Source organism: Salvelinus namaycush, chromosome 26 (genome assembly GCF_016432855.1).
Source record: "Salvelinus namaycush isolate Seneca chromosome 26, SaNama_1.0, whole genome shotgun sequence".
Lineage (NCBI taxonomy): Eukaryota > Metazoa > Chordata > Actinopteri > Salmoniformes > Salmonidae > Salvelinus > Salvelinus namaycush.
In genome coordinates, this window is record NC_052332.1 from 7,222,210 (window position 1) to 7,234,287 (window position 12,078).

The window sequence follows — 12,078 nt, forward strand, 5'->3', positions numbered from 1 at the left end:
GGTCTAGACCTCAGCTGAATCTGGTAATGAACGGTATGGCTGTTGAACAAGTTGAGGAGACTAAATGACTTGGCGTTACCTTAGATTGTAAACTGCCATGGTCAAAACATATAGATTCAATGGTTGTAAAGATGGGGAGAGGTCGGGCCGTAATAAAGAGATGCTCTGCTTTTTTGACACCACACTCCAAAAAGCAAGTTCTGCAGGCTCTAGTCTTGTCTAATCTTGATTATTGTCCAGCCGTGTGGTTGAGAGCTGCAAGGAAAGACCTAGTTAAGCTGCAGCTGGCCCAGAACAGAGCGGCACGTTTTGCTCTTCATCGTAGTCAGAGGGCTGGTATAAATAATATGCATGGCAGTCTCTTTAGGCTAAGAGTTAACACATTAAAGTGTTGAAAATCCCAAATTGTTTGCATAGTCACCTTACACACAGCTCTGACACACACACTCTGACACACACACACCAGACATGCCACCAGGGGTCTTTTCATAGTCGCCAAATCCAGAATAAATTCAAGAAAACGTACAGTATTATATAGAGCCCTTATTGCATGGAACTTCCTTCCATCTCATCTTTCTCAAATAAACAACAAACCTGGTTTCAAAAAACAGATAAAGCAACACCTCGTGGCACAACGCCTCTCCCCTATTTGACCTAGATAGTTTGTGTTTATGCATTGATATGTAGGCTACGTGTGCCTTTTTAAAAATGTATGTAGTTCTGTCCTTGAGCTGTTCTTGTCTATTAATGTTCTGTATTATGTCATTCTGTATTATGTTTCATGTTTTGTGTGGACCCCAGGAAGAGTAGCTGCTGCTTTTGCAACAGCTATTGGGGATCCTAATAAAATACCAAAAATACCAAGTGACAAGGTGGTGGACATCTTAAAAAGGTCAACACTTACTGGCTCACCAGGCAGACCACGTGGCCCAATCTCTCCATCGTCTCCCTGAAAACAGGAAGTGACGTGTTCAGAACAGGAAGTGGGAGGTTGGAGTAGAGGAGAGAGGGCGATGGAGAGAGGAGGTACGAAAGGAGGAGAGTACAGATGTAGCGCAGTAGGACGAGCCAGGTGGGGGGTGAGTGATGGTGTGAGATGAGAGATGGAGCATGTGAGGAGGAGGCTGATTTACATGACTGCCGGCAGACACTTAGATCACACACACTTACCAATCACACATACGCAGACACACACACACACACACCGCACGGACATACTGACCTACGGACGCATACACACACACACACACACACACAGAGTGGGAGGATGAAGAAGTAGAGAGCGAGAGAAATTGAGTCGAGATGATAAGAGATGTCGGGAGGGAGATAGGACGTGTGGTGGTGCGTGGTGGTGCTTACTCGTTCTCCATCCTCTCCTGTGGGTCCGGGAGGTCCATGGGGACCAGATTCGCCCTAAACGAACCGACATAATACAGATCAGTGACACACACACACACAGACAATCACACTGGCAGAGACACACAAACACTGGACTAGAAAATACAATGTAGATTCAGAAGAAAGCAGAAAAAGGGGTGTGACTTACTCTGTGTCCCTTCTCACCAGGAAGTCCGGCTAAACCATCGAACCCTCTGTCTCCCTTGGTTCCGGTCTGACCAGGCATGCCTCTGGCTCCGTCAGATCCAGCGCGTCCCTGGAAACACAGAATATATCGACCTTACAACACCTAGCAACACTAACACTTACATTTCAATCACTTCCTTCTCCTTCCTGAAGGGCACAATTTTTATGTATTCTTTTTTAATTTATTTAACCTTTATTTAACCAGGAAAGACCTTTTGAGGTTAGAAACCCTTTGCAAGGGGAAACCTGTCAAGAGGTCAGCAGGAAGTAGTCAGCGTGAACATACAACACAAGAGCAATACGATACATGAAATAATCAATCCTAATCTGCATGCCAAACTAAAATGCCAGTGCAAGACCCAATTACACTTACCCTTCTACCAGGCTTCCCAAGGGGTCCATGAGAACCCATTGGTCCACGAGGTCCCTGAAACAATGAACAATGTTACTGGAGAACCCAACAAGAGAACCCTACCACAGAACCCCCCCCCCCCCCCCCCAAAAAAAAAATAACCCTAATAAAAGAACCAAAGTAAGTTGTGTTTATAGCATAGCCCTGAACTTGGGCTGGCGATGGCAGGAGAGTGGTTCTAGTGGTTCCAGTGGTCTAGAACCTTCAGTGGTTCTAGTGGTCTAGAACCTTCCATCTGTCTTACCTGAGGACCGCTCTCTCCAGAATCTCCCTTCAGTCCAGACACACCTGGAGAACCCTGGGAGGAGGACAAACACAATAAGGTCACACAAAGGTCATGGTAGACCCAGATCAGGCCACAGCCAAAACACTATTACTGTTGTAGCATCTGAATTACAATTTCAATAGGATCTTATCAACTATGACCACCATCGTTGTTTATCCTCAGGCTGTGTATGTGACAGTGGTGTGTGTTTCTGTGTGTGTGTGTGTGTGTGTGTGAGGGGAAACTGAGGAAGACTTTTGTACGTACCAGAGGACCAGATCTACCAGTCAAACCCATAGGGCCAGTAGGACCACGCATCGCAAGCTGGAGAGAGAAAACAGCACTGTAAGAGAGATACAAATGTGTGTGTGTGTGTGTGTGTGTGTGTGTGTGTGTGTGTGTGTGCGTGTGCGTGACCCTTACCCTGGCCTGTTGCATGATGGCTTGCATCTGAGCCTCCTGAGCAGACACCTGAGGTCCCTTCTGTCCAGAGTCTCCTCCAGAACTGAACCGGAACTGAGGGTGAAAGCAGAACTCAGAACCAATAATGGGCGAATCAACGTTGTTTCCACATAATTTCAACCCCTAAAAAAATCGATGTGATGACGTTGAATCAACAACAAGTCATCAACATAAGGGCATTTTGTCTATTTACTTGACTCATTTTCTATTAAGGCATCTTTACTTTTACTCAAGTATGACAGATTACAAAGGAAGACCCAGCCGTGATCTGCCCAACTATGCCTCTCTTCCAGACGAACTCAATGCATTTTATGCACGCCTCGACAATAACAACACCGTACCGTGCGTGAGGGGCCCCACCGACCCAAAGGACTTCGCTCTCTCCGAGTCCGACACACGGAATGCCGCGGGGCCGGACGGTATTCTAGGGCGTGTTCTCAGTGCATGCGCAGATCAGCTGGCAGGCATATTCACAGTCATTTTCAACCTCTCCTTGTCCCAGTCTGTAATCCCCACATGTTTTAAGCTGACCCCCATCATTCCTGTTCCCAATAACTTGAATGCTTCATGCCACTATGACTACCACCCTATAGCACTCACATCTGTAATCATGAAGTGCTTTGAGAGGCTCGTTATGGCACACATCAACTCCATCATCCCAGCCACACTAGGCCCACTCCAATTTCCATACCGCCCCAACAGATCCATAGACAACGCAATCTCAATTGCACTCCGCACTGCCCTCGCCCACCTAGATAAGAGGAATACCTACAGTGTGTGAGAATGCTGTTAATTGACTACAGCTCAACACCATAGTGCCCTCAAAGCTCGCTTCCAAGCTTAGGACCCTGGGACTGAACACCTCCCTCTGCAACTGGATCCTGGACTTCCTGACGGGCCGACCCCAGATGGTGAGGGTAGGCAACATCATATCCGCCATGCTGACCTTCAACATAGGGGCTCCACAGGGGTGTGTGCTTAGTCCCCTCCTGTACTCCCTGTTCATCTACGACTGTGTGGCCACGCACAACTCCAACACCATCATCACGTTTGCTGACGACACGACGGTAGCATACTTGATCACCGGTGATGATGAGACGGAGGAGGAGGTCAGTGACCTGGAAGTGTGGTGCTGGGACAACAACCTCTCCCTCAACGTCAGCAAGACCAAAGAGCTGATTGTTGAATACAGGAAACAGGGGAGTGAGCAGGACCCCATCCACATTGACGGGGCTGCAGTGGAGCGGGTCGAGAGCTACAAGTTCCTCAGTGTCCAAATCTCTAAGGACTTTAAATGGTCCACTCAAACACGCACAGCCATGAAGAAGGCACGACAGCGACTCGTCCCTCTCAGGAGGTTGAAAATGTTTGGCATGGGCCCTCAAATCCTAAAAAATTGAGAGCATCTTGACTGGCTGCATCACTGCTTGGTATGGCAACAGCACCGCCCTCGATCGCATGGCGCTACAGAGGGTCGGTAAGTCTGACACCAACAGGCTCCTGAACAGCTTTTATCCCCAAGCCATAAGAATAATAAATAGCTAACAGAATGGCTACACAGACTGTCTGAGTTGACCCTTGCACTTTATGTCTATTTTTGCACCGTCTCTATGCACACTCACAGGATTCTACACACCCACGCACACTGACTCTCCAACACACACATAACATGCATACACATTTATACTGACTCTACACACACACAACTCACATACAATCATCATTTCCGCTGCCGCCACTTTGTTCATCATATTTCCTGAAGCCTTGTCGCCCTAACCCTATACATATCTACTTCTATCACTCCAGTATCCCTGCACATAGTAAATATGGTATTGAAACTGATCCTATATATAGCTTCTTACTTTCTCATGTTCTTCTTATTTCTTATTTTTATTCATCGTGTGTTTTTGTTCTACCATGTTATTTTTAGTGCTACATTGATATTGATTACTGCATTGTTGGGTTTGGAGCTTCCAAGAAAGGCAATTCACTGTACTTCTGCACGTGACTTTAAAACTTGAATCCCCTGTCCATCTCTAACAACACAGATGAGGACAGTCCAGCGTAGGCAGATACAGGTCCATGGACAAAGAGACAGACAAGGCAGAGAGTAAGAGACCCCAGTGGGTTAAGAAAAGGTCAAGTCAGCTTACAGGCTAAAATAGCTCATCTTCAAAAATAATGTCTAAATAAATCAAAATATGATTTATATTAAAAAAAAGAAATTAAAACTACTCAGTTGCAAAAACCTTAGCTCATAAGTCAACTGCCTGGTTATGGCCCTTTTCCCCATCCAGATGCTTATACTGGCATCTAGTGGTGATATGTGCGTAGTGCAACCTGGATTTTCAGACAGACATCTGGAGTTGGATGATCCAATAAAGATGTGCTTCTGTTTCTGTTACTGTTGGAATGAATAACAACACAACAGCCGGGAGGGTTTTTCACCACAACCGTTACCTTGTTATTATACAAATAGCGAAAAAAAATAACATTGAACACAGGATTGCATGAAGCTGGCAAACCTTACTTTCTTCAACACAGTGACATCTCTCTAGCGAGGCTATCTTTCTAGATATTTCTCTTGTCCCCGGAGAGCCTCAATCAAACTAAACCATGACACAGAAAAATCTAACCATGCACAGAGAAAGAGAGAGAGAGAGAGAGAGAGAGAGAGAGAGCGAGCGAGAGAGAGAGAGAGAGAAACCAGGGGCACACAAATAGGGTCTTACTGCCTAATTTCCAAGGACACTATCCAACTCTCCACAATCAAACATACCTATATTTGGCCAAGTTAACGTGTTGACTTATAGCATAGCTATAAGGCACAGTTATAAGGCTGTCCCACCTAGCTATCTTAAGATGAATGTACTAAATTGTAAGTCGATCTAGACAAGAGGGTCTGCTGAATGACTAAAATCTAAGCTCTCATTATGTTTGAACAAAATGACCACATTTAAAAGGGCCTGTGCTTTACAGTTGCACCTTGACCAGACTGGGCTAAGTTCATGTCCAGACATATTGGCCTGCCTTTCCTAGACGGCTCTGCTCTGCTCTGCGGTCTCCTGAGACTTCAGCAGGACATCTGGACAAGTCATCACACTCAGGAGCCGCATCAGCAGCAGCAGTAGAGCAGAACACTCAGGAGCAGAAGAAACAGAAAGGCTAGCTATTCACTTTAGCCTTCGCAGCTGTGATCACAGGAAGGAACACTTAGACCTGCTCTACTTCCTGTCTGAGGCTGGAGGACTTCCTGTAAGACTCCTATAGCTGTCAATTGGGCTGGAGTCTGAAGACAAGAGGAAGGTGGGGGCTGGGGATTGGGGAATAGTGTGAGGTAGTTATCTCATTAGTAAGAAGGGGAGAAGAGAGGGGAAATGAGAGGCGAGGAAGAGCCGAAGAGAGTGAGTCTGAACGAGCGGAACCACAGCTTCCTAAAGCTTCAACTAGGTGCTAGAGTGCTGACTTATAGCAGAGCATTCTCTGATTGGAGTATCTATTACGGGGCGGGACCAGACAGGAAGAGTATTTGATTCAGAAGGAGACTCCCTCCCTGCGTTCCAGAACTGAGATCTCTAAATACCCTTCCGACACAATAGAACACACATCCCACATAGCTAACGTCACACACAGGTCAGGACACAGTGACCCAAACCCCACAGAACTCCGATTCGATATTACCAGCATTCTATCAGATAATGAGATAAAGAGAAGAGAGGATTAGCCTTGCGACAGGCCTAACAAATCAGCCGGCAGCTTGAGAACAGCAGTACAGAAAGGGACATGATTAGGATGGAAGATTAAGAAGAAAGTCTGCCAGACAAAGGCAAATGCACACACACAATAGCCAACAAGGTATATACAATTATGAACGTAGACATGTGCATAAACATACAGGCGTTATTACTGAACATGAGACATATTTTCCGTTCTTGATCTATATGTCTCTTCTTGAAGTGTCAGATAATGTTATTTACTTACATGCAGCATCAGGGAAGTCTATATATTCTAGATCTGTGTATTCTAGAACTGTCAGATAAAGTTATTTACTTACAGGCAGCATGAGGACAGTCCCTGGAGGTCCTGGCAGACCATCCGCACCAGGAAGACCTGCACGACCATTCGGACCCTGTGACAGAGAGATAGAGATAGAGAAGGGGTGGGGGATTTACTCCAACAAGGTCAAAATGTACACATGTACAAGTTTTGTCAAAAAACTGAAGCGTTTGTATTCCTGGCATCATTTATCCGGACTAAACTTTTCCAGGTGTATGTCAATAGCTTGATTTACACCTTTTGCTTTTGATGAAACAGTTGCTATGTGATGTGTTTGTGGTATTTTCCATGTATGTATTTATTTGTCATTGTGTTTTACTGGTGAGGTGTCCTTGTTACTCACCCTCTCTCCTGCATCTCCGGCGCTGCCCGGGGGGCCGGAGGAACCTGGGGGTCCAGGGAGACCCTGTTTCACAACAATACATATCATCAGACAATGAGAACGGCACACACACATAATCACACTCATACATACACACAGCAAAATGCTACGTACGCAGTAACATACAGTGCATTCGGAAAGTATTCAAACCCTTCACTTTTTCCGCATTTTGTTACGTTACAACCTTATTCTAAAATTGATTAAATCGTTTTTTCCCCTCATCAATCTACACACAATACCCCATAATGATAAAGCAAAAACTGGTTTTTAGATTTTTTTTTGCAAATGTATAAAAAAATATATATAATATCACATTTGGATACGTATTCAGACCCTTTACTCAGTACTTTGTTGAAGCACCTTTGGCAGCAATTACAGCCTTGAGTCTTCTTGGGTATGACGCTACAAGGTTGGCACACCTGTATTTGGGGAGTTTCTCCCATTCTTCTCTGCAGATCCTCTCAAGCTCTGTCAGGTTGGATGGGGAGTGTCGCTGCACAGCTATTTTCAGGTCTCTCCAGAGATGTTTGATCGGGTTCTAGTCCGGGCTCTGGCTGGGCCACTCAAGGACATTCAGAGACTTGTCCCGAAGTCACTCCTGTGTTGACTTGGCTGTGTGCTTAGAGTCGTTGTCCTGTTGGAAGTTGAACCTTCACCCCAGTCTGAGGTCCTGAGCGCTCTAGAGCAGGTTTTCATCAAGGATCTCTCTGTACTTTGCTTCGTTCATCTTTCCCTCGATCCTGATTAGTTTCACAGTCCCTGCTGCTGAAAAACATCCCCACAGCAAGTTGCTGCCACCACCATGCTTCACCGTAGGGATGGTATCCAGTATCCATGCACATAGTAAATATGGTATTGAAACTGATCCTATATATAGCTTCTTACTTTCTTGTGTTCTTCTTACTTCTTCTTTTTATTTATTGTGTGTTTTTGTTCTACCTTATGTTATTTTTAGTGCTACATTGATATTGATTACTGCGTTGTTGGGTTTGGAGCTTCCAAGAAAGGCATTTCACTGTACTTCTGCACGTGACTTTAAAACTTGAATCCCCTGTCCATCTCTAACAGCACAGATGAGGACAGTCCAGCATAAGCGGATACAGCATGTACATGGACAAAGAGACAGACAAGGCAGAGAGTAAGAAAAGGTTTCCTCCAGACGTGACGCTTGGCATTCAGGCCAAATAGTTCAATCTTGGTTTCATCAGACCATTCTCATGGTCTGAGAGTCCTTTAGGTGCCATTTGGCAAACTCTAAGCAGGCTGTCATGTGCCTTTTACTGAGGAGTGGATTCCATCTGGCCACTCTACCATAAAGGCCTGATTAATGCAGAAATGATTGTCTTTCTGGAAGGTTCTCCCATCTCCACAGAGGAACTCTGGAGCTCTGTCAGAGTGACCATTGGATTCTAGGTAACCTCCCTGACTAAGGCCCTTCTCCCCCGATTGCTCAATTTGGCCAGGTGGCCAGCTCTAGGAAGTCTTGGTGATTCCCAAATTCTTCCATTTAAGAATGATGGAGGACACTGTGTTCTTGGGGACCTTCAATGTTGCAGACATTTTTTGGTACCCTTCCCCAGATCTGTGCCTTGACACAATCCTGTCTCGAAGCTCTACAGACAATTCCTTCGACCTCGTGGCTTGGTTTTTGCTCTGACGTGCACTGTCAACTGTGGGACCTTATATAGACAAGTGTGTGCCTTTCCAAATCATGTCCAATCAATTGAATTTACCACATGTGGACTCCAATCAAGTTGTAGAAACATCTCAAGGATGATCAATGGAAACAGGATGCAACTGAGCTCCATTTCGAGTCTCATAGCAAAGGGTCTGAATACTTATGTAAGTAAGGTATTTCTGTTTTTGCTTTGTCATTATGCGGTATCGTGTGTAGATTGACGAGGAAAATGTGTAATTTAATCCATTTTAGAATAAGGCTGTAACGTAACAAAATATGGAAAAAGGGGAAGAGAGGAAGAGTATGAGGAAGTATGAGGTAGGCAGTCTATTAGAAGATACATCTTAACTGGTGGCCCGTTTCTCACGCTCTACAAACTCTTACTCTGTCATTTCTCTGCTGTTTTGTGGAGTGTCTGTTTCTTATAGTACCCAGCACCTTGGGATCAAATAGACTGCAAGAGCAAGTGTGTCATAAAGACGTAGACAAACGAATAATAACTGGTCCCAGAACATCTGGGTAAACTAACTGTCTCTCTTGAGGAGTGGTGTGTTATGCTATTACCACTCCGATTACTAAGGCTCTAGACTGGCAAGAAGCCCTGCCAAAATCACACCGACTGGGCTTACAGTTTCCCTCTCTCTAATTGTTACACTAGCGGTGGCGTTCCAAAGAGAACAGTTGGGGGATACCGACTGTTTCTCACCCAGAGACAGACTACATAGGACATACGGGGGTGACACAGACTGAGATGTATCTCAGATTCCAACGAAATCACTAGTCATAGACTGCCAAGGATGAGTGAGAGAGAGCGAGAGAGAGAGAGAGAGAGAGAGAGAGAGAGAGAGAGAGAGAGAGAGAGAGAGAGAGAGAGAGAGAGAGAGAGAGAGAAAGAAAGGGAGAGAGAGATATAGAGAGGGAGGGAGAGAGAGGGAGATATGCACTGAGTGTACAAAACATTAAGAACACCTTCCTAATATTGAGTTGCACCCTTCTTTAACCTGTTTCCTCCCCTTCATCTACACTAATTGAAGTTCATTTAACAAGTGACATCCATAAGGGATCATAGCTTCCAGCTGGATTCCCCTGGTCAGTCTATGTCATGGAAATATATATATATATAGTGTCCAAAACATTATGAACACCTCCTCATATATATGTATAGAGAGAAAAAGAGGGAGGGAGAGAGAGAGAGAGAGAGAGAGAGAAAAAGAGAGAGAGAGACAGAGACAGAGAGAGACAGAGAGACAGAGACAGAGAGAGACAGAGACAGAGAGAGAGATAGAGAGACAGAGAGAGAGAGACAGAGAGAGAGAGAGAGACAGAGAGAGAGAGTGAGAGAGAGAGAGAGAGAGAGAGAGAGAGAGAGAGAGAGAGAGAGAGAGAGAGAGAGAGAGATGTGTTTATTCTTTTGGAACTTCTGTGAGTGTAATGTTTACTGTTCATTTTTATTGTTGATTTCACTTTTGTATTTTATCTACTTCACTTGCTTTGGCAATGTTAGAATATGTTTCCCCTGCCAATAAAGCACCTTGAATTGAATTGAGAGAGAGAGAGAAAGAGAGAGAGAGAGACATGTACAGACACACATACACACACAGAGGGGGAGAAATAGACAGACACAAATGGAGAGAGAGAGAGAGTGAGAGAGAGCGAGAGAGAAAGAGACACGTACACACACAGAGTTGAAGAAATAGACTGAGACAAATGGAGAGAGGGAGATAGAGGAAGAGAGAGATGGAAAGAGAGGCCGACAGAGAGGAAGAGAGAGAGAGAGAGAGAGAGAGAGAGAGAGAGACAGAAAGAGAGAATAGAGAGATGTACTTACTGTTGGGCCTTCAGACCCGGGTGGACCCTCCACCAGCATTCCCTGAAACACACAAACACATCAGAGAGATGGATGGCTGCAGCCTGTAGAGCATGCAGCACTATGTGTGTGTAAGCGTGCGCGTGTGTATGTGTGTGCGTGTGACAGTGTGTGTACAACCCTGTGTATGTATTCATTCATTCATTCATATGCATGCAACGCTTCAGTATGTGTGAATACGTATACATGTCCAGACACATTCTGCATATCTACTCTCCATCCAGGAGTGTTGGGTAATTTAATATAAATTCCTGCCTGTCATTTCCCTCAGCACTTCACATTAATCTGGGAGTAACCAGCAGAGGGTAAATAATGATCAGGACAAAGTAAGGAGGCTGATGGAACATGTTCAACATGCCCATGGATCAGGGGACTATGGGTAATAAGAACACAGGAGCTCAAGCTGTCCCGGAGATCTGTCTCTGTCCAATTAGCTAATAGCAGAGCCAAGGTGGGAAATTGCTCCTCCAGCTCCCAGCGTTCAAAAAGAGAGATGGCCAGGTCAGTAGGGGGGATCTCATAGTAAGCACTCCATGTCTCTCTGAACATGACCCTTGCCCACGACTCACTTAAAAACAGCAGCTCTCTGTATCTGTCTCCGTCTCGGCAGGGTGCACTCGTAAACACTCACAGATGAGCTGAAGCTAAAGGACATGACAGTGAAGAATCGTCCTTGTTGTGTTGATCATTTTATTTCCCCCTTTGTTGTGGTGACAATGGAAAAACATAACGTCGACACAACTAAAGCCTTGGTTGGAACTGTTTTTTTTTTGTCTGCAGCCCTGCAAAATCTCATTCAAGCCACATCTATTTTCCAAGTAAAAAAAAATACATTTACTGCCCTACTTTTTAACATTCCGATAGTCACACATGTTCCTTTTGTTTGATGTGTGTCTATGGATAGGTACGTGTGTGTGTGTGTGTGTGTGTGCGTGTGTGTGTGTGTGTGTGTGTGTGTGTGTGTGTGTGTGTGTGTGTGTGTGTGTGTGTGTGTGTGTGTGTGTGTGTGTGTGTGTGTGTGTGTGTGTGTGTGTGTGTGTGTGTGGGGTCACTTTACCGTTTTCCTATAGTGTGTCTATCTGTCAAACACTTGGCGTAGATGTATGGTCAGGGACGTTTGACCCAGGAGTAACTGATCCCAGCAGTAAACAGATAGAGGAGTGTGTGTATGTGTTTATGTGTGTGAGTAGCCAGGGTGGGGCTGGAAGTGGACTGGGGGGGTTGGTGTCACATGGGGATTGGACTGGAAAGAGGGGGCTCATTGTTGATTTAATATCCGAACTAGATGGACGGCTCACAGGCTCATTCTGTGAGGTAGGACACACACACACACGCTCAGTCACACACATACAAACACTCACACAAACACACA

At 45.2% G+C, this 12,078-nt stretch overlaps 1 protein-coding gene across 2 annotated transcripts in view; it reads right to left on the reverse strand.

Annotated features, from left to right (window-relative positions):
* Positions 1-12,078, reverse strand: part of LOC120020931 (collagen alpha-1(V) chain-like) — a 138,616-nt gene that overhangs the window by 42,678 nt on the left and 83,860 nt on the right. For both annotated transcript variants that reach the window (XM_038964575.1, XM_038964574.1), the window contains 10 exons: positions 10,668-10,709; positions 7,123-7,185; positions 6,778-6,852; positions 2,685-2,777; positions 2,529-2,585; positions 2,241-2,294; positions 1,958-2,011; positions 1,547-1,654; positions 1,360-1,413; positions 905-949 (listed from right to left, as the gene is read on the reverse strand). In XM_038964575.1, coding sequence (XP_038820503.1) covers positions 905-949; positions 1,360-1,413; positions 1,547-1,654; positions 1,958-2,011; positions 2,241-2,294; positions 2,529-2,585; positions 2,685-2,777; positions 6,778-6,852; positions 7,123-7,185; positions 10,668-10,709 — 645 coding nt within the window. The remainder of the gene's footprint in view (positions 1-904; positions 950-1,359; positions 1,414-1,546; positions 1,655-1,957; positions 2,012-2,240; positions 2,295-2,528; positions 2,586-2,684; positions 2,778-6,777; positions 6,853-7,122; positions 7,186-10,667; positions 10,710-12,078) is intronic.